At 41.9% G+C, this 24,716-nt stretch overlaps 1 protein-coding gene across 2 annotated transcripts in view; it reads left to right on the top strand.

Moving 5' to 3' along the window:
* Positions 1-24,716, top strand: part of MTHFD1L (methylenetetrahydrofolate dehydrogenase (NADP+ dependent) 1 like) — a 174,162-nt gene that overhangs the window by 59,787 nt on the left and 89,659 nt on the right. For both annotated transcript variants that reach the window (XM_065931123.1, XM_065931124.1), the window contains exons 17-20: positions 3,629-3,705; positions 7,385-7,525; positions 10,128-10,196; positions 13,130-13,241. In XM_065931123.1, the coding sequence (XP_065787195.1) occupies positions 3,629-3,705; positions 7,385-7,525; positions 10,128-10,196; positions 13,130-13,241 (399 nt within the window). The remainder of the gene's footprint in view (positions 1-3,628; positions 3,706-7,384; positions 7,526-10,127; positions 10,197-13,129; positions 13,242-24,716) is intronic.

The following is a 24,716-nucleotide window of genomic DNA, read 5'->3' as shown; positions in this document are numbered from 1 at the left end:
GTATTTGAAACCTAGCAAGGGGATATGCTAAAAAGAAATCTTACACAAGGGGCAGTCTTCCACATCTGCACTGTGGCTCCAGCCACAAGAAACGGCCATCAGAAATGGGGCTGTGTCCTTGTTCTTTCTCCCTGAGAAGCCTGAAAAGACTGTACCGTTGTTGTGAATCATTTTTCATGGAAATGATGTTAAACAATTAGTCCCAATAAGTGTTAGAATTGCATTATTGTTTAGGGCACTAAAATGATAAAAACGTCATTGCCGCCTGGGTCCAAGGAATTCGGAATGACATTTGACAGCTAGTTTGACTCTTCCTCCCATGAATTAGTATAAGAAAAAGGACTCTTCCATCACGTAGATTGAGGTCATTTAATAGTTGGACTTAGAGCTTAAAAGAGTATAACCTTTATGATGAGATTAGGTGTTTTATAATTTGATAACTAGAAAGGAGACATTCAGGAACCACGTGGGGCTAAAAACCTCCTCTCACACCATATGGATGTTGCACATTTAGTGGTCACTTCTTTCCTTTCATCCTATATGAGAAATCCAACTGTTGGTGGTTTTATCCTATGCTTCCTATCAGAAGCTTGAAGGCCTCATAATGCCTGGTGACAGGCAGGAACTGGGAGCTGATAGACTGTTAAAGAAACACATGATATAAGCAGAAGAGACAGTGGACATTGGGTCATTTTATTGTTCCTCAAGGGTTGTGGGCCCCTGCCTTGCTGAGCATTGGGTCCTCTAGAGGCTCAAGAGCTGTTAGACAAAGGACCCAAAGCCTCAGTCTCCAGGGAACTGACATCCAATTACTGGTTCCCAGCACTGCCCTGCAGCTTTGCAGGGAATCAGTACCGTTCTCCTGCTGAATCCAAAATAATGGGCCTGCCCCTGATGTCCTATCTTGTACCACCCAGTGCCTGAACCATAGCTGGTTGTTAGTGAGCCTCAGGACACAGCAGTGTAGTCCTCAAGGGACTGTCTAGGGCAAAGAGTGAAAAGACAGATCTCTTCTCTCCGCGGGAGCTCTTCCCCTTCTCCACACCTCCCTGCACTCTCCATCTCTCCCCTTGGGCAGCAAGTGCCTTCCATCAGAGAATGGTGTCTTGTTGGCCTTTGTATCTCTGAACAGCTGGCACAGGATCTGCCACAAAACTGACCCTAAGTAAAAATCTCTGAAATGAATAAATGTGTTTTTCACTCTATCTTTAGCTCTATCGCTCAAAGTCAAGGATTTCTGTATTACTAGTGTTACTTTCTGCTTTCCAGATGGCTCAGTGGTAAAGAACGCACCTGCCAAGCAGGAGATATGGGTTCAATCCCTAGTTTGGGAAAATCCCTTGGAGAAGGAAATGGCAACCCACTCCAGTATTCTTGTCTGGGAAATCCCATGGACAGAGGAGCCTGGTGAGCTACAGTCCATGGGTTCACAAAAACAGTCAGACACGACTTAGTGACTAAACACCGAAGCATTACTTTCTAGTATGCATCTTTCTTATGTATCAGAATTTAATCTTCACCTTTCTTGTCTTAGATATCACTGTCATTTCGCTTGTGTCTTTCCACGAACATCAAAAGCTTGATGGACTGTGAGACGTCCTGCTCTGCTAGGGCCATGCCAAACACACGGGGGTTTCTGAGTCCCACTGATTATAGCTGATCTTGTTAACTTGTTTTTTTTTTTCTTTTTCTTTTCTTTTCTTGGCTTATTTGTGTTCTCTTTGCTAAATAAATCCAGCTGAATTTCCAATAAAAAAGATCACGTTGTGTATGCTTTGCATGAGAGTAGGAAATCCTTTTACTTTATATGATTGTGTACCATTGGCCTTGGGAATAAGCACTAGCTAGTGGCGATATGGAGAGGCATTCCTTTCTTGGCATAGGACTCTGTGCTTTAAAGTCATAGAGAGATTTCCTTGTGCTTGATGAGTGTTGCTTGGATGTCTGTATGGGTGTGTGGTAATGAGTATATATGTGTGAATGTGTGAGAGAGAGGAGGATCGTTATAGAGAAAGAGCCAACACGTAACAAGTCAGGGAACAAGGGAGGCAGACAAGGTGAGCAGGTCTGCTCATGCTTTGTGTATGAAAGAAAACGTTCACACTGTTTATCCCACAGATGCTATTAGTCCCCAGATATGCGATTCCCATCACTATTTTTGTCAGTGCCGTATTAAACATTTAGTAAGTTGGATCTAAGTTGTCAGTGTGGACCGCCTGCTTTTTGATGCCATATGAATTATTAGTGAAGTCTGTGTCCTTCTGTCTTTGATTCCTGGCATTGCACATTTGGTTTTCACAAAACAAAGTGTGAATCAGTGCCATTCAGATAAGCCAGTGAAAAGTGTAAAGAGAATTGATACCTACTCTCACCATCACTGATTTCTCCCCCTAAATTCTACTTTATTTATTTTGGAGGTTTTTTTTTTTCTGGTGGTAAAATATAACATTATCATTTTAATTACTCATAAGTGTGGTATTCATGGCATTAAGTGTACAGTATATAGCTATACCATCAACACTAACTATACCCAAAATCTTTTTATCATCCTCAACAAAAACTCATTTCCTAAATAATAACTCCCCACCTCCCCTCAGCCTCTGTCATCACCATTCTGTTCTGTCTCTATAAATAATTTGCCTGTTCTAAGAGCCCCGTACAAGTGGAATCATACTGTATCCAGTTTATTTCATTTTTATATTTTCCACGTTCATCCATGTGGTAGCATGATGTATCAAATGTTCACTCATTTTATGACTGTGTAGCATTCCATTATCCATCTATACTACATCTGTACTGCATGGTATGAATGGATAAAACTGGATCAAATGGTTTAATGGATAAAATTGGTTCATTCATTCATCTGTCAGTGGATACTTCTTGGCTGTTGTGAATAAATGCTGCTATGATCATGGGTGTGCAATACCTGCTTCCAATTCTGTTGGAAATGGTGGGTCATATGGTCATGTAGTGTTTGCCTTTTCTGTTCAGATCAGTTCAGTTCAGTCGCTCAGTTGTGTCCGACTCTTTGCAACCCCATGAATCGCAGCATGCCAGGGCTCCCTGTCCATCACAAAGTCCTGGAGTTTACTCAAACTCATGCCCATCGAGTCGGTGATGTCATCCAGCCATCTCATCCTCTGTCATCCCCGTCTCCTCCTGCCCCCAATCCCTCCCAGCATCAGGGTCTTTTCCAATGAGTCTACTCTTCACATGAGGTGGCCAAACTATTGGAGTTTCAGCTTCAGCATCAGTCCTTCCAGTGAACACCCAGGACTTATCTCCTTCAGGAGTTTGATTTTAGAGGGACTTAATTGTCTTCTTCTTGGGCCTCATACTTCATTTTGGAAAAAAAAGGACACTGCTTCAGAAATGCTTTTCCTTACTGCCTGGTAAAAATGGCATGCAACCCCTGACCCCCGCCCAACACAGGCTCCTCCTTTATTTCCTTAAGCTGGGTGATCGCTAGTTTCTTTGACCTCTGCTGTGTCCTTCCAGGGGATCATCTGCTCAAGAAGTCAAACCATGTTTCTTGCTCTCCATTGCCTCCCCAACATCCGGAACCACTCCAGATACATTCTGGACAGCCAGTTCCTATTTGTTGATCCTCTATTCTCTTCTCTTTCAGTTGTGGATACCAATGACCGATTTCTGCGGAAGATAACCGTTGGGCAGGCGAATACAGAGAAGGGCTGTTCCCGGCAGGTAAGGTAGCGCGTTCTCTAGGGACGCCTCTGCTCTTGCATTTTCCCTGCCCGGGAGCTGGTTCTCTGCAATTCTCTTCTCATTCCTGCACCTGCAGGGGCCAGTGGGTCCCCCCACATGGTAAGATGCTGTTTCCAGTCCCTCAGCAAGACTGGGAAAGGATCAGGAGGAAGCTCTTGAATATTATCTTACCATCCTTTTCCTGTGTGATTTTAGTTGTATTTCTGCTAGGAACCATTCAGGGTGTCCCTTGAATATACTTTCTAACATGTTTTATTGTCAACCTCCCCAGTTAGTTGCATAACAATTGAAAAATGAAAGTCTCAGACATATTTCTCATGTTTCATAAACCAAAGAACAAACACCCAGTTATTTGGCTTAATAGCCTGAGAAGTTGTTAAGAATAATGTCCTATTATCCAAACCCAGAAAATGTGGAAGATAAATTACAATGCTCATCCTCATTTTAATGGGACTCTGGTGTGAAGCAACGGTGCTTAGGGAATATAAATTCATTCCATGATTTTTCATCCAGGCACAGCAGGCCTCTAAATTATTATTTTTTGTAGTAAACTTTATACCTTAAGATAGCTTTAGATTCATGACTTTTGCATTGTTAAGTTGCACATTTTCTGTGCTTATTTTTGTACTGTGTCTTGGCACTAGAGAGATGTAGGATAAACAACGGCTGTGATCTGATGCTCACTTGGTGCCTTGTGTTGGTAGGCCCATTACATACATGAGCACATTCAGTTTGTAAGTCTAGTTTGCAAATGAGAAAAGTCGACATATTGTGTTAAGTAACTTGTCCAAGGTTGTATTCTGTATTGCTTTATGCACACATATTTTTGAATCATAAAGGATTATATTTAAGAACTTTAACTGATTTTTTTAACCTTAAAACTATTTTAACCTTAAAACATTTTTTTATGTCAATAAAAGTAGATCTAGATCATCATTTTTTAATGGCTATATAACATCAAACATTTTGTAGATGTGCCATAACTGGATTCAACCAGTTCACTATTAATGTAACTTAGGGTATTGGGCTAAAATAAATAAACTGTAACATACATGTACATTACAGCTTATTTATTTTATCCCAACATAAAATACATAACCCCTTCATGGATCGTGGTGAAGGGCCTTGTGTAACAATGAAACTATGAGCCATACCATGCAGGGCCACCCAAGATGGATAGGTCATAGTGAAGAGTTCTGATAAAACGTGGTCCCTTGGAGAGGGGAATGGCAAACCACTCCAATATTCTTGCCATGAGAGCCCCATAAACAGTACGAAAAAAGCAGAGAGATATGACACTGGAAGATGAGCCCCACAGGTCGAAAGGTGTCCAGCATGCTACTAGAGGAGAGCAGAGGGCAGTTACGAATAGCTCCCGAAAGAACGAAGTGGCTGGACCAAAGTGAAAACAGCTCTCAGTTGTGTCTGGTGGTGAAAGTAAAGCGTGGTGTTGTAAAGAACAATACTGGATAGGAGCCTGGAATGTTAGGTCCATGAATCAAGGTAAACTGAAAGTGGTCAAGCAGGAGATGGCAAGAGTGAACATTGACATCTTAGGAATCAGTTAACTAAAGTGGACAGGAATGGGTGAATTTAATTAAGATGACCGTTATATCTACTACTGTTGTGTCATCTCTTGTACAACATGATATCATTAAGGCCAGGATCTTGAGGATGCTCTTTGACAGCCCCTTGCTTTGTAGGTTACTTTGGGTATTGTACTTAATACACTTCTTAAATTAAGATCAGATCTACTGTTGGTAAGTACTGAGGGTATATTCCGTGGAAGGAATGACTCTGAAGCTGGTGCTCCAATACTTTGGCCTCCTGATGTGAAGAGTTGACTCATTGGAAAAGACCTTGATTTTGGCTAGAGAAGAGGGCGGCAGAGGTTGAGATGTTTAGATAGCATCACTGAGTCAATGGACATGAATCTGAGCAAACTCCAGGAGACAGCGAGGGATGGGAAATCTGCTGGGCTGCAATCCATGGGGTCACAAAGAGTCAGATGTGACTTAGTGACTGAACAACGACCACATACACATATTTTTGTGTAATCCTGCCTGATGATATCCTTATGACAAATTCCCAGATCCATAACTGCAGAATCAGAGGATACAGATTTAAATGTTGGTGTGCATTTCCCCTTCACATTCCAGGAAAGCTATGTCAATTCACATCCTTGCCAACATGGCTTTTTGTCTTTTATGTAAACATGTGATACTTGATAAGGATATCTCATTTGTAGCTTAATGTGATTTGGAAGCATTTTATTTGCAAAACAGAAACAAGTAGCCCTCTAATAGCTGTACTATTCAGGCATAAAATGAGTAACTATTCTTATATTGATCCTTGCTTCATTTTTGATAGTACTTGAGATACAAAATTCTGAAATTGTAATGATTACAAATGAAGAACCTATAGGAGTGTTATATAGTCCACTTATTACTTACACAGTTCATATTTTAAGAATATTTTGAAGCTTGGTTTTTGTACAGAAAGCCATTATTTTTAGTCTTTTTTCATATGCACTGTTTTTAATAGAATGGAGGTATAGAAAATCTTAAATTTCATACAATGAAAAACCACTTATGTTTGGAATGGCTTATATTGAGAATGTAATAATTGAGTATAGATGCATTTGACTCTCAGGTAATATGTTTTTGCTAAATCAACGACTACTGAAATCTCAACCAGGAAGTAGCCAGAAAGCTCCCTCTCTCCTTCATTTCCTCTTCTGTTGGTGCCGGAAATGGAGAATAAAATATCTCCTGAGGTGATCCCGCCAGGGCACAGCCATTTTCTATGTAAGACTGAACCTGTCTGGCTCCCACGCCCCCGGAGACGGAGGGTAAAGAAGTGGTTTTGTCCAGTGGCTGAATTAAGAGGAGGAAGGAGGGCGATCATTCCTTGTGTTCTTGTTGGATTGTGTCCAGGGTGGACTCAAAGCAGGAGAGGGAATAGGAAGGCCCAGGGGCATTTTTCAGAAGGTAGCCACTCTCCACATTTGTGGCTGAACAGTTCACCATCTGAGGTGGACAGCTCAGAATGGACTCCACGTCACCTCATGACTGGGGAGTGGGCGTGGAGAACATAAGCTGGGGGTCTCCTCACTGCTGTGCCAAGCTCTAAGTCTGCAAAGCTGGCTTCAGACCACCTTCTCTCACAGTTCGCTGCTTATCTCTTAATGGCGCAAACACATGCAGCCCCCTCGACACACAGAAGTGACAGGGTAGTCTGCCAGCTCTTCCTCTATTTTGCCAACACGTATTGAATCCTGCTTCATTTGACACTCGGTCCCCCAAGCTGGGGACTCAGGAGCAAACCCTCCCCAAGTGGTCCCTGCCTTTGTGGCTCAGCGGTGGAGATCTGCACCCATCAGACCATCATGTTAACAATTACAAGTCTGAGACGTGCTACAAACGCACATCTCGTACTGCCGCGAGCTGGTGTTACGGAGGGGCCTGGCCATGCCCTGTTCTGCTCAGCAGAGCAAATCAAGAAAGAGCACGGAGCCCAGGACTGTGCAATTGCTAGAAACTTACGCATTTGAGAACAGCCCACTGAGGACTGAAGCCTAGGCCTGCAAGACCCGAGTGCTGCAATGCAGCGCTCCGTGGAAACAGTCCGCTGACCAGGACCTTGGCTTTTGTTTCAGGCGCAGTTTGACATCGCGGTGGCCAGTGAAATCATGGCAGTGCTGGCTCTGACCGACAGCCTATCGGACATGAAGGAGCGGCTAGGAAGAATGGTGGTGGCCAGTGACAGAAACGGACAGCCCGTGACAGCAGATGACTTGGTATGTCCGTCCCAGAAGCTCCAGAGAGCTCAAGGTTCCTGACCTTCCCGACCCAGGGACCGAACCCGGGTCTCCCAAATTGCAGGCAAATTCATGACCATCTGAGCCACCAGGAGCCACATGTAACCAGGAGAATGAGAGTCTTCTTCATGTCACTGGGTATAATGGGAATTTCTGTTCACACCTTTTCCTGCTAAAGGTCCCGATTGTCCTACAACTTAATGTGGTGCTCACGGGCATTTGTAACGGGCTTATTATTCCTGGCTGCAATCAGAGTACCTGAAATCTGTTTCATGTGCTTTTCATGATTCTTTCCGATCCTGATTTCTGCTCTGCCTGGAGTGGAAGCCTATGGCTTTTTTTTTTTTTTTTTAACAGGTAATCTTTGCCTGCTTTAAATTAAGGGCAAATCACCATTCCAAGGAATAAGAAGCAACTCCACCTTCATGAAAGGGAAGATTAAGTTAAAGAGGCAGATTTTTTACTCCAGCTTGCTCCCTGGGCATGCTGGCATGTTTAATTTTGTACCTTAGACTTGGGTTTCAGCGTATTTAAAAACAGGTCTCCCCCAAACCATTCTTACTCATGTAGCTTTCTTTTGCATGGAAAGATGCTTTCTTACAAAACATTCATACTAGGCTGGCACACCACCACCTTGCCTAGTGCTGATTGTAATTTGCACGCTAATCTTTTTTTCCTCTTCCCTTTAGTAGCCACCTTTGCTGTTCACCGCCCCACCCCCATCAGCGATGTAGCAATTTCATCTGCTTGTCCGAGTTTATAAGCACACAACACTTGGTTCAACATAGACAGCCATCGCTCTAAATTTAAGCTTACTTTCCCATGTATTTAGTCATGCACCATAATGGAATCTTAAATCAACACTGATGAGAAGCTATCTTATTAATTCCAAGGGCTTGGTGTGTAATTTTAAACCTTTGCCAAAATGTCTTGATTACCTTTTGACTTCTTTTTGAAGAGGTGGATCTGACTGACTCATAAGTCTTGGAAAGTAGGTTAAATAGATATATTTATATTGGCCACTCATGGAATGCTTGGTATAAAACTTAAAGAGAAAATCCAAATGCAGGTTGCTGTAAAGATACTGCTTTTTAAAAATTATCAAATCTCAACATTTCTCTCTAGAATAGTATATTATAGTTTTTTTTATAAGTATTTCCTCTGTATCCTCTTAATGTTAGGTATCAGTAATATGTCAGGAGTAATTTGAAAGGGCTTAATCCACAAATATTTCCCTAAACTTAATTTTTTTTGGTTTGTGATGAAACTCTTGGATCTGGAACAAAAAAACTCAGAGTTGACTCTTTGGTGTTTCTTGCTTGTGAAATGTACCTAATTTCTTCATATACCTGTAATAAGTAAGTTACAGTTCTTGTGACATTTATTTTGTCCAGTAAAGTAGAAAGTAAATTTGATTTTTAAAGACATTTCAATGATTCCATATTATAAAAGTATAAAAATAGAAATTGATTATATAAGAGAAACATTTAATATTGTTGGTGATGGAGGTAGAGAGAAAGTAATAAACAAATCCTTTGATTCCACAGCCTGATCTGTTAGGATTTGTTGCAGGCCACCTTCATTTTTTCAAGGCTACTTTCACATGCATGTGCTCATGATGTGGCCTTCCAATAACTTGACTAGTTTGTTGAAAGATCATTCCCCAGGGTCCTTAGAAAAGGTGGAAAGGAATTTTTTTTTTTAATTCTTTCCCAGGACTTCCCTGGTGGTCCAGGGGCCAAGACATCACACTCTCAATGCAGGGGGTCTGGGTTTGGTCCCTGGTCAAGGAACTAGATCCTACATGCTACAAGTACGACCCAGCCCAGCCAAATAAATAAATAGAACAATATTTTTTTTTAATTCCCTTCGTGGCCTGCTTTAGTACACTTTCCCTAGTAGTTCTCAGACTTCATCCCTGTTCTGTCTCTTCGTTGTCCTGTTCTTTTCCAGGAATGCAATTGGGAGCTGCAAATAGGAATGCAAAAGAGAGCCTAGTTCAAGCTTCATAGGAATGAAAGGAAGCAACCACAGCCACAAGTGGCTTCAACTTCATTCTAGGCAGATGTAGAGTGAGAGACAGAAAACAAGACTCCTTTCCAGTGTCCTGAGTACTTTCTGCATCTGTGGGATGAGATGCGAGAGAGAACAGCAACCAGCATGGGTGCCTTTAGGCACACCCCCTTCTTTCTACGTTCCCTTTCTGTAACCAGCCTTGTTTTCATTCTTCATCTTATTTCTCAGGGCCATAGTGTAATCTCTGGGGATGAAAAATAACGTGCATAATTGCCAGAAAAAACTTAGGTGAATTGAAAGGAATGGTAAGCCCCTTATTTCAGTCAAGGAAGGTCTTGAGAAAAAATGCAATGACTACTGCTTCCCCATCACATCCTAGAAGGATTGGCATCCATTTAGGTGAGGCGAGAGCTCTGTGTTACCTATAGCTCAGAGTTGACGGCTGCCGGTGGGGTTGCCCATGCACGAGGCAGGCTGGTGAGAAGCGGCTGAGAATTCACCATCATGTGAGTGATCTTTTGTTGAAAATCTAAATAAGTGTGTTTTTTGCCTCCCTTTTCTTTAGGGGGTGACAGGTGCTTTGACTGTTCTGATGAAAGATGCGATAAAACCAAATCTGATGCAGACCCTAGAAGTAAGTGATTTTCTTTTCATAGAAAGTGTTGACAGAGTTGCATTAAGTAGATTGCTTGTGCATCTCTACATGGGAGCATTTCCAGCCAGTCTGAGCCTGTGAGGAGCATCAGAATAACTGGTTGGTCATCCAGAAAGACAAAGATTCTTGATATGATTCCTGCCTTGGCTAATGAAGTACTGATTGACCAGAGTAGAAACTTAGAAACTCAATGAATGTCTGTTTTACATCTCAGCGACTTGTGTAGCCGTGGGTTAACCACATGCAGTGTAGACAGGAAATACCCACCTGCTGCAGTTCTGTCCAGTATGGCACCTATGGGCCACTCGTGGTTATTTCAGTCTAAATTAGTCTAAATTTAAAATTCTGTTGTGCAGTCATACTAGTTACATTTCTATCTATTTATTTTTATCAGCTACATTTTAAGTGCTCTATAGCCACATGTGGATAGTGGTTATCATATTGGACAGAGCAGATAGAGAATATTTTGAGCACTGCAGAAAGTTCTTGTGGATAATGAATGCTCTTTTAGATCTCTGGTCAGCAAGGAACAGTTGAAGTGTTAATCTTATGAAATGGTTGAAAAGTCCATTATGGAGAATATTCATAGCTCTGCCCTTGGAGAAACCAAGATAGTTCCTGTTATTACTTTGCTAAGTGATGTGTATATAAAATAAAATATTGAACTCAGGACAGATATTTTTATGTCTTGGGGTTAGTGATAGAATTTCTTAGACAAAGTGTTAACTCAGTATACTGTGTCACATAAGTTGAGTGTGTGAGTCTGTGCTTGAATGTCCAACAGTGATGTTCTAAGAATTTTTATATCTATTTAAATCACATTCTGGGAGTTCAAAACCGAGGGCTCTAATACTTAATGCTGCTTTAGTGATGAATCTGCTGTGTGGCCTTTAATTTTAATCTAATTAAAATCAAATGCTGCCGATGTAGTCCCTAGAGATGGGAAGAACAGTGTGTTGATGCTGATCCAGCCACACCCTGTCACCTGTCACCCTGGAGACTGGCCCCCATTGCTTCTTAAGCAGGTGGCCGGGGTGAGAGGTGCAGGACGCAGGAGTGAAGCCCACTGCCTACCCAGGGGTGGCGCCTGTGGCCCTGTCTCTTTAAATTTTTCTCCCTAGCTCCACTCGCGTACTACAGGCGCTCCATCTTAGAACTCCCAAGGCAAGGAGGTGATGGAGACATTAAGATCTTGAACAGTGTTTTTTTCAGGGCACTGAAAGGTTTCTCTGCATAGAAGTGAGAACTGTAGATGGACAGACAGACGGAGATCTGGACAGTAAACATACATGTCTGCATTTCCATAAACACGGATCCCAGCGTTATTTCACATTTTCACTCTCCGCGATGAGTTTTCTTTCACTGCCTTTCTTCCTGCTTTTGTTCATTTTTCTCAGCTTTGAAGCATGTTCACTCACAGCCCATCCTGGTTCATGGGAACTTTCCACGGCCCCACCCCCTGCATTGCTCCCTGCGTCCCCCCATGCCAGTGGAAGGGCAGCCTGTATTTTCACAGGTGGAGCTGAGGCTTCGTACACACAGACCTCAGTGGCCCTCGCTGGCTCCAAATAAAACCTGAACATTTTACTGAATGTGCATAATCTTTTTAGATAGGACTACAGTCTCTTCTGTTTGACAAAAGTATAGAAATGAAAGTAAAAGAAAAGTAATGTCATCTCATGACAAATTTTGTTTAAATCATTAAAATCTAAAGTTTTTGAGAATCCCCTTATTTTTTTCTTTTGTCTTTTGAGTAACTTTGACATTTTACTATGAGTGAAATTTTTCTTTCATTGTCTTACTAGTTATCAGATTTTTAATAGGTGAGATAAACAATGAGAAAGATAAAATTTTCAAAAATCTGAAGATTATTACTGTAAATATAAAAATGGCCAGTAATAATATGTACTTGCCCTGCCATGATTCCCACAATTCATTTCTTGTGTTGATTTTGTGATTATATTTTTCTTGAATTAGTTGATTTCTTAATGGGGAAAAAACATTTAAACAGGCTTCTTAGCCCATCAGAGTTTAATTCCATTCTTTTTAAGAGTATAATGCAGAATATTATGACATAAGGTTTATATCATGATCACTGAGGCAGCTAACACAGTGGCTTATCAAAATTTATAATAGGAAATAACTGGTTCTCATAGCTTTTTTTTTTTTTTAACTTTTTATTTTGTATTGGGATGTAGCTGATTAACAATGTTGAAATAGTTTCAGGTAAACAGCAAAGGGACTCGGCCATACATATACATCTGTCCATTCTCCCCTAAACTCCCATCCGGCAAGACTGCTGCCTAATGTTGAGCAGAGTTCCATGTCCTATACAGTAGGTTCTTGTTGGTTATCCATTTTAAATATAGCAGCGTGTACATGTCCATCCCACCCAAACTCCTTCACTGTCCCTTCCCCCACATCCTTCCTCCCAGCAACTATAAATTCCTTCTGTTAAGTCTGTGGGTCTCTTTGTGTTTTGTACATAAATTCATTTGCATCCTTTCTTTTTCTATTCCACATATAAGGGATCTCATAGTATATTTCTCCTCTGTCTGACTTCACTCAGTTTGATAATCTCAAGATCCATCCATATTGCTACAAATGACATTATTTCTTTCTTTTTAATGGCTGATTAATTAAATTGATTAATTAATTATATAATTAATTAATATAATTAATTATATCAGCTGGCATAATGGCTGATATTCCATTGTGTACATGTACCATATGCGTCGTGCGTTCGTTTGTTGATGGCCATTTAGGTTGCTTCCGTGTCTTGGCTGAAAACAGTTCTACAGTGCACATTGGGATGCACGTATCATTTCAGATCTCGTTTTTCTCCAGGTAAATGCCCAGCAGAGGGATTGCAGGGTCATAGCTTTATAAAATTTGTTCTTCTGCTTCCACAGGGGACACCTGTATTTGTGCATGCTGGCCCCTTTGCCAATATCGCTCATGGTAACTCTTCAGTGCTGGCTGATAAAATTGCCCTGAAACTGGTTGGTGAAGGAGGATTTGTGGGTAAGTCACTTTTTTTCACCTTAGTTGTTGCTAGAATATGAAAGAAATCTAACAAATGATGACTGGAACAGAGTGAGATCCATTCTGAATGAGATATATTCTTGTATGTCCACCTTTCAGAGATGACCTCAGTCCTGGAAAAGCCCTAATGTCTGGTCTGCACTAGTGATGTGACATTGTGGTTGAACCATAGATTTTGATGTCTGGTGCATGTGGTTTAGAATATAAGCTCTGACGCTTGCAGGTTATGTGACCTTGGGTACAGAATAGTGACCTCTGAGCCTCAGCTTTCTCATCTGTAAAATGGTGATGACAGTATTGTATCAAACCTTCAAGGGTTATTGTGAAAACCAAATGAGATTATTTGTTCATTCAGCAAATAGTTATTGACAGCCTGCCGCATACGACACGTGTGACTCAGCTGCGGCTATGCAGTAAGGGAAGCAGACCTAGTCCTGTCCTTCTGGAGCATGTTTTGTGTGTAGTTTAATAGGAGAAAGTGCTCTTTAAATGTCAGCTACTATTAGCAGTAATAACACTACTGTTACTTGAAATGAAATCAGTCTGCTCTTCCTCAAATGGAATGTGTACTTTTGCACCTTAATGGATGGGAGATGCCCAACCATCAGACTTGGACAATTTTGCTGGTAAGACTTTGGACTTTTTGCTGCTGTGAAGCTCTTTGTGGTACCTACTTCTCTTTGGCTCTTGTTGGATATTCCAGCCAGAAAGAGGGGGGAACCGCCATAGAGTTTGCTCAGTCCCTGCCAGCCCCAGTCCTACCCCTAATCCTGAGGCCATGAGGAAACAAAAGACACACAAACATGGCTTCATGAAACTCCTCTGTAATTTGACATTGGAGGTGTTACAGTGAAAGATTTTCACATGCCAAAAGGTAATTTCCGTTCACCATGTGAAAGCCTGTAATCATCAAATCCAGCAGTTGCTTCTTTCTCACCAATCATCAGCCTTGTATCAAACTCAGAAGTGAGTTATTTTACTAGGAAAGATTCTGCTGTACAAACGAGCTTAGCTCTGCACTTTTACACTTAGCCATTACAAAGTTCATCAGGGTCATTGAGACTGTTTTAAGAATTCCTTATAGACATGCAGTCAGGATCAAATGAGGATTTATATGGTTCATTTCTCAAAGTTCTTATTATACAGCTCTCATGTACTTGCTGCTTCAGTACCGAATCCACTCTGAGAGTGGCTAGATGTGCTGTCTAAATGGATTTGCTAGATTGATCACAGAATAATTGTAGAGCTAATGGACAAAGAGATTGGGTAGGGCAGGCTCTGAAAGATTAGACGCTTATGTGAAGTGCAGGTTCCAATGCATCAACTCTACAAATAAAAGAGCTTCTTGAAGAAAGCACTCTCTTTTATACTGATAGGGCTCTCTGCCTCTGTACCAGCCCTTACTTTATAAACATGTATTTGTAGAATATGTGTTACTGTGGCAAAGGATCTTTAAAGGTTTATACTGATGATGTACACTGAACACAGGAGCTCTCTGTGTGGCCTTGGAGACGCTATTAGCATCTTTGGGCATGTCTCTTGTAGACATTCTCATCTGGAAAATGAGAAGTTGGACCAGAGTAGGAGTTCAATCCGGATGGGTCGCTGTGGACCCAGAGTTAGAAGCTGTAGAATCAGAACCCTAACTGTTAATATGACTTGAAGCAATTTCCTTAACTTCTCTAGGACTTAGTGTCCTCCTTTGACAAAAGGAGAATACCTATGCTGCAGTTTTTAATGAGTAGTAACAAATGAGGAAGTGCTTTGTAAACCTAACGTGCATGCTAAGTCACGTCCAACTCTTTGCGACCCTATGGACTGTAGCCAGCCAGGCTGCTCTGTCCATGGGACTCTCCAGACAAGAATACCTGAGTGGGTTGCCATGCCCTCCTCCAGGGGATCTTCCCAACCCGGGACTGAATCCACTTCTCTTAAATCTCCTGCATTGGCAGGCAGATTATTTACCACCAACACCACCTGGGAAACCCCTTGTAAACCGAAGTAACTATGTAAATATCAATAATTATGTGAATTATTTCTATGATCTCTTCTAAAAGGCCAAGGTAGCCCATGTTTGCCTCAGTTTCCTTATCTATAAGGTAGGGATTTTAATAGGTCTTGCCTCATGGTTTGAAATAAGGATTAAATGAGGCCATGGATACATTCTGGCATGGTACCTGACACATGGTAAGACTGGATAATTCTTAGTCACTCCTCATTATTACTCACTCCATTTTTTGATACATGACTAATGGAGGTTCAATTTCCTTTATTTAGTTTTTATTTTCAAGTGTTGTAAGATGCTTCTAACATAAAATTTATCATTTTAACCATTTTCAAGTGTGCCAGTCGGTGAAACGCTTTCACGTTGTTGTGAAAACCATCACCACCATTCATCTCCAGGACTCTTCATAGCGCAGAACTGGAGCTCTATACCCATTAAGCAGCAACTCCATGTCTCCAATGCCTGGAACCACCCTTCCAGTGTCTGTCTCTGCACATGACTATTCTAGATAATTCATATCAGTGTTTTTCTGACTGGCTTATTTCACTTGGCATAATGTCCTCAAAGTTCACCAGTATTGTCATCATTTGTCAGAATTCCCTTACTAATTGCCTCAGGCTGAACAGTACTCCATAGTATGTATATACTTACTGCATTTTGTTTATCCAGTCATCTGTCAATGGACACTTAGGCTGCGTCCACCTTTTGGCTGTTTTGAATAATGCTGCTGTGAATATGAGTGTGCAAATATCTCTATTTATATTATTTTTGACATATAAAGATCACAGTCCATTATGTGTCCCTGGTGACTCAGACGGTAAAGAACCCACCTGCCAATGCAGGTTCATTCCCTGGGTCAAGAAGATCCCCTGGAGGAGGGCATGGCAATCCACTCCAGTATTCTTATCTTGAGAATCCCATGAGCAGAGGAGCCTGGCAGTCTATAATCCATGACGTCGCACAGAGTTGGGCACGACTGAATGACATAGCACACAGCACACATGTAACACTAGTGACTTACATCAGTATAAACCACAGGACTCAAGGTCTATGTTGTTAAACCTTCAGGAATGTGGTAAATTGATGCTGTGGCTCCATGGAACTCTGGGAGCAAAGTCAGTGTCCTGAGCAGAGGGAACAGGGACCATCATCACTCTTTACCAGTTTCCTGGTCGAGCTTGCTCTGTGGGCTGGTTCTTCCTTTGCACTTGGATAAAATTTGCAGTATATTACTCTCACTCCCAGTTAATGTCTTCGTGTCCAGTCTCATGAAGATCAAAACTTAATTTGCATTCAAATGGAAGCTTCTCTCCAGCGCAAAAACTGGGCCTGCATCTAGATGACAGTGGGGGTGGAGGGTGGCTGCTTAGCTAACCCCCCCTCACCTTGCACTGAGGCTGCCTCTGGCCCCTCCAGGGTTGAAGATTGGTCAGTTGATGATACCAGTCTAGCCTCTTCCACACTCTTTGCAGAAGATTTCTGGGCTATATATTTCCCTTAAAAAAAATTCTACTGCTGGTTCCATACCTGGTCTCTGGATATCATAGCCGTTGGACGTCTGACCACCATCATTGGGAGTGCAGTTCCGTCGCTCACACGACCCTGCCATGGGCTGTGTCTTTTCAGCTCATAGACATTTTCTGGCCCCCCATGGCAGCATCACTGTTGAGCCTTTGCAGTTGTTCTGCTACAGCCTCACTCACTGGCTCCAGTAAAAGGGGAGCAGCTGGCAGGCCTGGAGTGAGACCTGCACATCCATAACTTTCTTTGAAGCAATCCTTGCCCAGTTTCTACCCTTGTCAACCCCTTTGAAAGGTATCTCTTGGACGAAGGGATACAAAATGTATCTTCAAGCAATTCCTTTGCACGTGCTGCTAGGTCTAGCATCATTCTTTGGCATGTGAGCAGTTGACATGGTTTTGGGGCATCACTGAAATGCAAAAGACCCCCATTTTGACATCCTTCTACTGAAGCTAAATGTAGTAGTACAGTCTGAAGAACGAATTTATGTCCGTAGAAGTGTGGTTGTATATGAGAGTGTCTCTCTTAAGATATAAAAAATCTCAAGCTCGAAAGAGAAAGATTGATAACTGGCATTGTATTTTTTAAAATAGTTATGATAAAAGGTACAAGACTGAAAAAAGCACTTGACAGATTGGGAGGGGACATTTTCAAAGATAATAGGCAAATAACTGGTGTTCAGAATATATACACCATGGACTACAGACTGATTTAATAAAGAAAAAGGGAATAATCCAGTAGAAAACCCAGCAAAGAATTTTTTTTTTAAGGAAATTCACAGAAAAAAAGCAATTTGACAGAAGTTATGGTCCAAAGAAAATACATTTAAGTCCTTTGAAAGAATTTATTTTGGTACACATTTATTGAGCGCCTGCTATATGTCAAGTAATATAGGAAGGAAGTGGGAATCAAAGATCATTAAGATATGTCTCTTACCCCCAGTAATTTATAATGTGGGTGTGAGAGGCCCATAAATGGAGTCTGAGAGGTGAGTACAGTGGTTATGAGATTTAATATTGTCTTGATTAACAAGGAACCTTAAGAGATAATGGGTATCTCTTGAGTAAAATTTTCTTTACATGACTGGTTCTGCTAAGGTGCATTTAGTCTAATTTTTTGTTCTGTCCCAGCACTCACAAGGATGGGATTATTTTGTCTACTCTAGAATGATTACTCTAAGATAATGGAATCAGTATTCCATCTAGACTTGAAACAGAGTGGAGTTTAATGAATTGCATAAATTCTTTAGACCAGAGCAAAAGGCTTCATGACAGTTTAGTGAAAGTGTTAGCTGCTCATTCATGTCTGACTCTTTTGCAGCCCTATAGACTATAGCCCATCAGGCTCCTCTGTCCATGGAATTCTCTAAGCAAAGATACTGGAGTGGGTAGCCATTCCCTTTTCCAAGGGATCTTGCTAACCCAGGGATTGAGCCTGGGTCGCCTGCATTGCAGGAGTATTCTTTACTGTCTGAGCCACCAGGGAATTTTGATTTCTCTTTCTCCTTTAGTAAACACTTCTTGTTGGAGTCCCCTTGACTTAACAGTTATTGCTATAAAGAAAAATATTTTTTTGGCATCTAACCCCAATCGTGTTATTTCGAAAAGTGAAAAGAGAGAAAAGGAAAACAGCGTTGAGTTTCTAGGTTTTTAGAAATGATCTCATATTTAAACTATTTATAGGGATTTGTTTTCTCCCCTCTTAATTTGGTTTTGACTCCACTTTCGAATGAATACCTTGCCTTCACTCTGGAATGCAGCGTCCTAGCCAGCGGTTGCTAGCTACCAGTCACAGCCACCCTCCCATAATTAAATACAGAATTAGATATAGGAGTATATATACTTTAAAAAAAAAAAGTCTCCACAATTCTCGTTAGATTCTCGAAGGAGTCTGTGACTCAAAAAAGAGTCATCTCGTAGCCTGATGGATGTTGCATGCGTTTTAAGTCTACTCACTTTTGTGATCTATGTAAAGCTTTAGTGGCTTTTGATTTTCCAGCCACATTTGACAGTTCACAGCCTCGTCCAGACTCCACAAAGTCAAGAAGTCACCTAATCAGTTGTCAGTCTTCTCCTTGCTAGCTGCCGAACAACATGCAGACCCAGGCTGGGCATTCCAGGTGCTTCCGGGGAACATAAGCGTAAACAAAACCTGCAGCAGAAGAGTAAGTCTAGACCAGTGCCCAGTTAAATCAGGCTCCGGAGCTTGGCTGGTCGTGAACGTTTCAGGATTAGGATTTAGAGATCAAAACACACAGCTGTGGCATTTCCAAGACAAACTGAGTGGGATTAGGAGACAAAGCCTTGGCAATATTTTCATTATAAATGCTCCCATTCTCTGAGTGTTCCCAAGCTCCAGACCTGTGCTAAAGCAGTGATGTACGTTCTCACTTAATCCTTAAACAGTTCTGATTATCCCCGTCTTACAGCTGACACAACTGAGGCTTACCGAGATTATGAAGCATGTCTGCCATCACTCAGCCAGTAAGTGGTGGAGGGTACAACAACTTCCGGGCTCCTCTCACTCAAACCTGTAGAGATGATCAACCAGCTCTTCTGCCTATGATGATAGTCTCATCTCTCTTTACCTGTTTCCCGCCCACGCTCATTAAATAATCATTTGTTTCAGATGACCGGTCTATAGCGGATGGTCACATTTAAAATGAGTACCAATGTAATTATTCTGATACAGAATAACGTGTGCAAACAGTAGTGGAATGAATTTGGTTTTATTTTTTATTCTTCTCTTACTATTTTGAAAGATCTTTTCCCTGAATATATTGCTAATTAAAGGTTGTTTTATAGAGTCACATTCTTATATACTCACTGCTCCCCTCATGTGTGTCCGTTGGCAGACATTCTTCCCAACATTTGTGTGTGTGTGTGTGTGTGTGTGTGCACATGCGCGTGCTCCCACACACTCAGTAGTGTCAGACTGTAGCCAGCCAGGCTCCTCTGTCCGTGGAGTTCTACAAGTTCTACAGGCAGGAATACTGGAGTGAGTTGCCATGCCCTCCTCCCGGGGATCTTCCCCACCCAGGGATGGAACCCACATCTCTTACGTCTCCTGCATTGGCAGGTGGGTTCTTTGCCACAGGCACCACCTGGGAAGCCCTCCCAACATTTATATTGTATGGGCTTCTCTGATGTCTCAGATGGTAAAGAATATGCCTGCAATTTAGGAGACCCAGGTTCAATCCCTGAGTCAGAACCGTTCCCTGGAGAAGGGAATGGCTACCCACTCCAGTATTCTTGCCTGGAAACTCCCATGGACAGGGAGCCTGGACACAGTTGAGTGACTAACACTTTATATTGTTGGACTGTTTTAAACCTTGCCAAGCTAGTGGTAATGAAATGGTAGTTCATTATAGTTGTGAGTATAGACATATTTATGGACATATCAATCTGTGAATTGCCTATTTTCTTTGAGGCCATTTACCTCTTTCTTATTCATTTATACTATCCTTTATATGTTCCCAATATGAATATTTTACCATCCTGTGCTACAAATGTATTCTCCCACGTGTGGCTTGTCTTTTCAACCTGTTTCTTGTAGCTTTCCTCTTTCCATCCTTTCTGTTTTGGGCCATACTGCGTAGCATGTGGGTTCTTAGTTCACCCAACTATGGGTTGAACCAGTGCCCCTGCTCTGGAAGCCTAAAGCCCTAACCGCTGGACCACAACGGAATTCCATCCATCCGCTTGAGTATAGATCATCTGCATTGGTTCATAAAATGTTGATTCTTACACATAAGCCTTTTATCATTTTAGAATTTATGCTTGTGTACCTCATCCCCTTTTCATTAGTCATAAAATTTGTGAAACTTTTCTTCCTCTGCAATTCTTTCAGAGGTGCTTGTCAGCTCTGGCTCAGAAAAAAAGAAACAAATAGCCAAAAAGTCTCAACAAATCTAAGCCAGCGCTCAAGGTCATGCATGTGCTGGTCAGCTGTTTGCTTTGCAATCTGCCTCTGGAAATGCCTTTCAGTCCGTTTATCCTGACACTCTGTGTCCCCAAGGAAGAGGAGCCAAAGATGGTTTCTCCAGCACTGCTTATCACTACAGAGATTAGGGCTTTCTTCTAGAAGAGCGTCAAGCATTATCTCTTGAAAGCTCTTCCTCTTTTGATGGTGAGCTTTACTCAGCAGTGGTACCTGGCCTTTTATTTTATTCTTTTTAGGCTACACTGTGTGACTTGCAGGGTCTTAGTTCCCCAACCAGAAATTGAACCCCAGGCACTCAGCAATGCAAGTGGGGAGTCCTAACCCTTGGGCATTCTCGATACTTGGTCTTTTAGGAGCCTGGTTTCTATTTGTTTTGGGGATTTTGAATTTGGGTTTCGAAAGGTATTAGAAGTCATGCTCCCCACCCCTCACCCCAATCCCATTTCTCTGCCTCTCCACTAAAAGTGACCACCATCCTGGACTCTGGGAATTGATATTCAGGTTTTTAGTTATTGCTGCTAACTTATTTATATTCTTTGGTATATATCAACTATTTTCATAAGCATTTTTAAAATTTAGAAGTAAATTTCTTAATTACAGGTCACCAAATTTTACAGTCTGATCTTCCAATGCTTCAGTGAAATTCAGTTACAGTAATAAGTTAGACTAATGGGGTCATTTTAATGCCACTATGGTTTATTGATCGTTTTCTGCTCTCATACTGAAACTCCAGGTAATGGAGGTGATTTTCCTTGTAGCAGCCACACATGTTAGTTTGCAGTCTTCAGCCGCCCGGATTTGAGTTGCTCTCTGCTGTGTGCTGTGACTGTGGGTAGTTTGAATAAGCCCCTGAATCGTGATTTCTCCTTACCTACCTCAAGGCTTGTTCTCAAGTGCAATAATGCTGGAGAAGCCCAAACTCAACAGTGGACATCAGATGCTGTTCCCACCATAAGATGCTAAGGATCTTTACTTTTAAGATAAACCTTCACAAATACTGACGCTTTCTTTTTTTTTTTTTTTTTTCTTTTTTTAAAAATTTATTTATTTTAATTGGAGGCTCATTACTTTACAGTATTGTAGTGGTTTTTGCCATACATTGACATGAATCCTCCATGTGTGTACATGCGTTCCCCATCCTGAACCCCCCCTCCCACCTCCCTCCCCATCCCGTCCCTCTGGGTCATCCCAGTACACCAGCCCTGCGCACCCTGTCTCATGCATCCAACCTGGACTGGCGATCTATTTCACATATGATAATATACATGTTTCAATGCTATTCTCTCAAATCATCCCACCCTCGCCTTCTCCCACTGAGTCCAAAAGACTGTTCTATACGTCTGTGTTTCTTTTTTTGTCTCGCATACAGGGTTATCATTACCATCTTTCTAAATTCCATATATATGCGTTAGTATACTGTATTGGTGTTTTTCTTTCTGGCTTACTTCACTCTGTATAATAGGCTCCAGTTTCATCCACCTCATTAGAACTGATTCAAATGTGTTTTTTTTAATGACTGAGTAATATGACACTTTCTTTTTAAATATTTATTTGGCCGCACCAGGTTTAGTTGTGACATGGGGGCTCCAGTTCCCCTGACCAGGATGAAACCTGGGCCTCCTGCATTGGCAGGCAGACTCTTAACACCTGGACCACCAGGGAAGTCCCTAATGCATTCTTGCAATTGAGGGATGTCTGTGTTCTGACAATGGAAAACACTCCTGCTTGTTCCCTTCTCAGACAGAGACATTTAGGACTGCTGTCCACAGAAAGGATCTGAGAACTCTGAGGGAATCCGATGACTCTTTTAAGTTGGAAGAATCCTTCTAGACAGACTTGTTTACAATGCTGTGTAGTGACCAGGGAGAAAGCAGGATGCCCTGGAACTCTGCACTCACAGGCATATGACCGCACTCCGCTCCATTTCCTTCTTGACATCTGAAACTCTCGTTTGCTCACGACTGAAATAACAGGAGAAAATATTTTAGAATCTTCAACAATAACGTAGCAGTGTATTTTCTGTAACCTGTTTCATCTGGCAACTGTGAATCTACCACCTCTTAGGTTATCAGCAGGTATTCAGGTTATTTCCTGTGGTTGCGTTTTTATCAACACATATTCTTTCTCCCTGCTGCCTTCCACATCAGGTCCTGTGAACAGGTTCTCACTCTCCAAGCTCCCTCATAACTACATGGTTTGCTCCCTTGCTCCGCTCATTCTTCAGCTTATGTGTCAGGGAGGCCTTCTGCACTTGATCTTGGCCAAAAGGCCGAGAAGCGATTGGGGGGCCTTCTGCATGCATCCCAACTGAAAGCACCCATCCCCTCAATAGCACCCCCGGCCCCCCTCACGAGTACCCCCACCCCCCTGTGTTGCTGCCAGCCATGCAGGTATCTGTGAGACACCGTCTGTCTCTCTCCTGAAGATAAATCCTTTAGGGCACTGGGATTTGTCCCTTTTGTTCAGTGCTGTATCCTCAGCTTCTGAGTAAATGATCTAACAAATGATTTCTCAGGTCAAAGAACTCCACAGAGGTCTGGAGCATCCTAAGTTTTCCACCTTAGAAGTAGAACTGAGCAGATGCATCCTAGGGACAGCCCCAGCTCAGATACCAGCCCTGTTTCTTATCAACTGTGACTTTGAACACGTTATATAGCACTGTGTTCTCAAATTCATCCCTTCCCTTTTTATATACCAAACACTTGACTATCCTAAAGTAAAACTCAGGCACTATAACCTTCTACAGATTATTTCAAAAAATAATGTAATGTGTTAGTTGTGACATAAAAATATTTTATGGTAACATGTATTTCAATATGTATTTTTTAATTAATTTTTTGGCTGTGTTGGGTCCTTGTTGCTATGTGCAGGCTTTTTCTAGTTGTGGAGCGCTGGGGCTACTCTCCAGCTGTGAGCTTCTCTTTGCAGTGACTTCTCTTGTGCGGCACTGGCTCTAGGGTGCTTGGACTGAGTAATTATGGCGCCCGGGCTTAGTTGCCCCGTGGAATGTGGATTCTTCCCAGACCAGGCATTGAATCTGTGTCCCCTGCACTGGCTGATTCTTACCCACTGGACCACCAGGGAAGCCCTTCAGGATGTATTAATTAGAAGAAATATTTCGACTACACTAGAGTGGTCAGGTGCTTGCATATACACAGAATTCTTATGCGACCATCACGAGTGCAAAAGGATTAGGTGTGTTTTGGCAACTCAGATGTCACAAGTGGTTATTGGCATCGATGCAGTTTTCTGCAAAAGCGAATATCTCTTTGCAAAGTTCCAAAGAAAACAAAGTTAACCTTCTTTCAATTTGCACTCTTGTTTACTTTCCTTAAAAGTGGGGTACACATTGATAGCTTGGAGTTTTTACGTAAAGCAGATTGGGAGGAGGGCTCTAAGTTCATATCATCACGGTCAGGTTTTCCCAATGCAGGAGTGAAGGGACAGTGGACAAATCTTTGTGGGGCTGTCCTGCGCAACGCAGCATCTCCTGTATCCTGGCCCCGCCCACAAGTTGAGGACCAGCTGTGTGATGGGCTTCTTGCTGCGGGCGTTCTGTGTTACATGTATATCTTTAATGTCTTATACCAGCCCTCAACGAAAGTCCTAATACTCCCGTTTTACAGCTGAGGAAACTGGGCATCCCAGGGAGTGAGTAGGTGCCCAGAGACAAACAGCTAGTGCAAGCGGGGTGGTGGGAGGGGGTGCGGCAGTCTAAGTCCCAGTCTAGAACTTTGGCTTTTATCACTGTGCCTTACTGCTTCCTAAAGGTCTGTTTTCATTCCATATCATCATCATCACATAGCCCTGTGCTTATTAGCACATAACTGGCACTGAATAAATGGTTTTTTAAATAAATGATGAATAATAGACATCAGTTTACTAAATAACTTATCTACTGGCAAACATGTCTGAATTTCCCCTAGGTTTTTTATGGTAAACACTGGTATTTCTTTGTGCAGTGGTGTTTTGAGGTAGTAATTGCT

This window comes from Muntiacus reevesi, chromosome 3, assembly GCF_963930625.1.
Source record: "Muntiacus reevesi chromosome 3, mMunRee1.1, whole genome shotgun sequence".
In the NCBI taxonomy this organism is placed as follows: Eukaryota; Metazoa; Chordata; class Mammalia; order Artiodactyla; family Cervidae; genus Muntiacus; species Muntiacus reevesi.
This window is presented reverse-complemented; position numbering and strand designations above follow the sequence as displayed.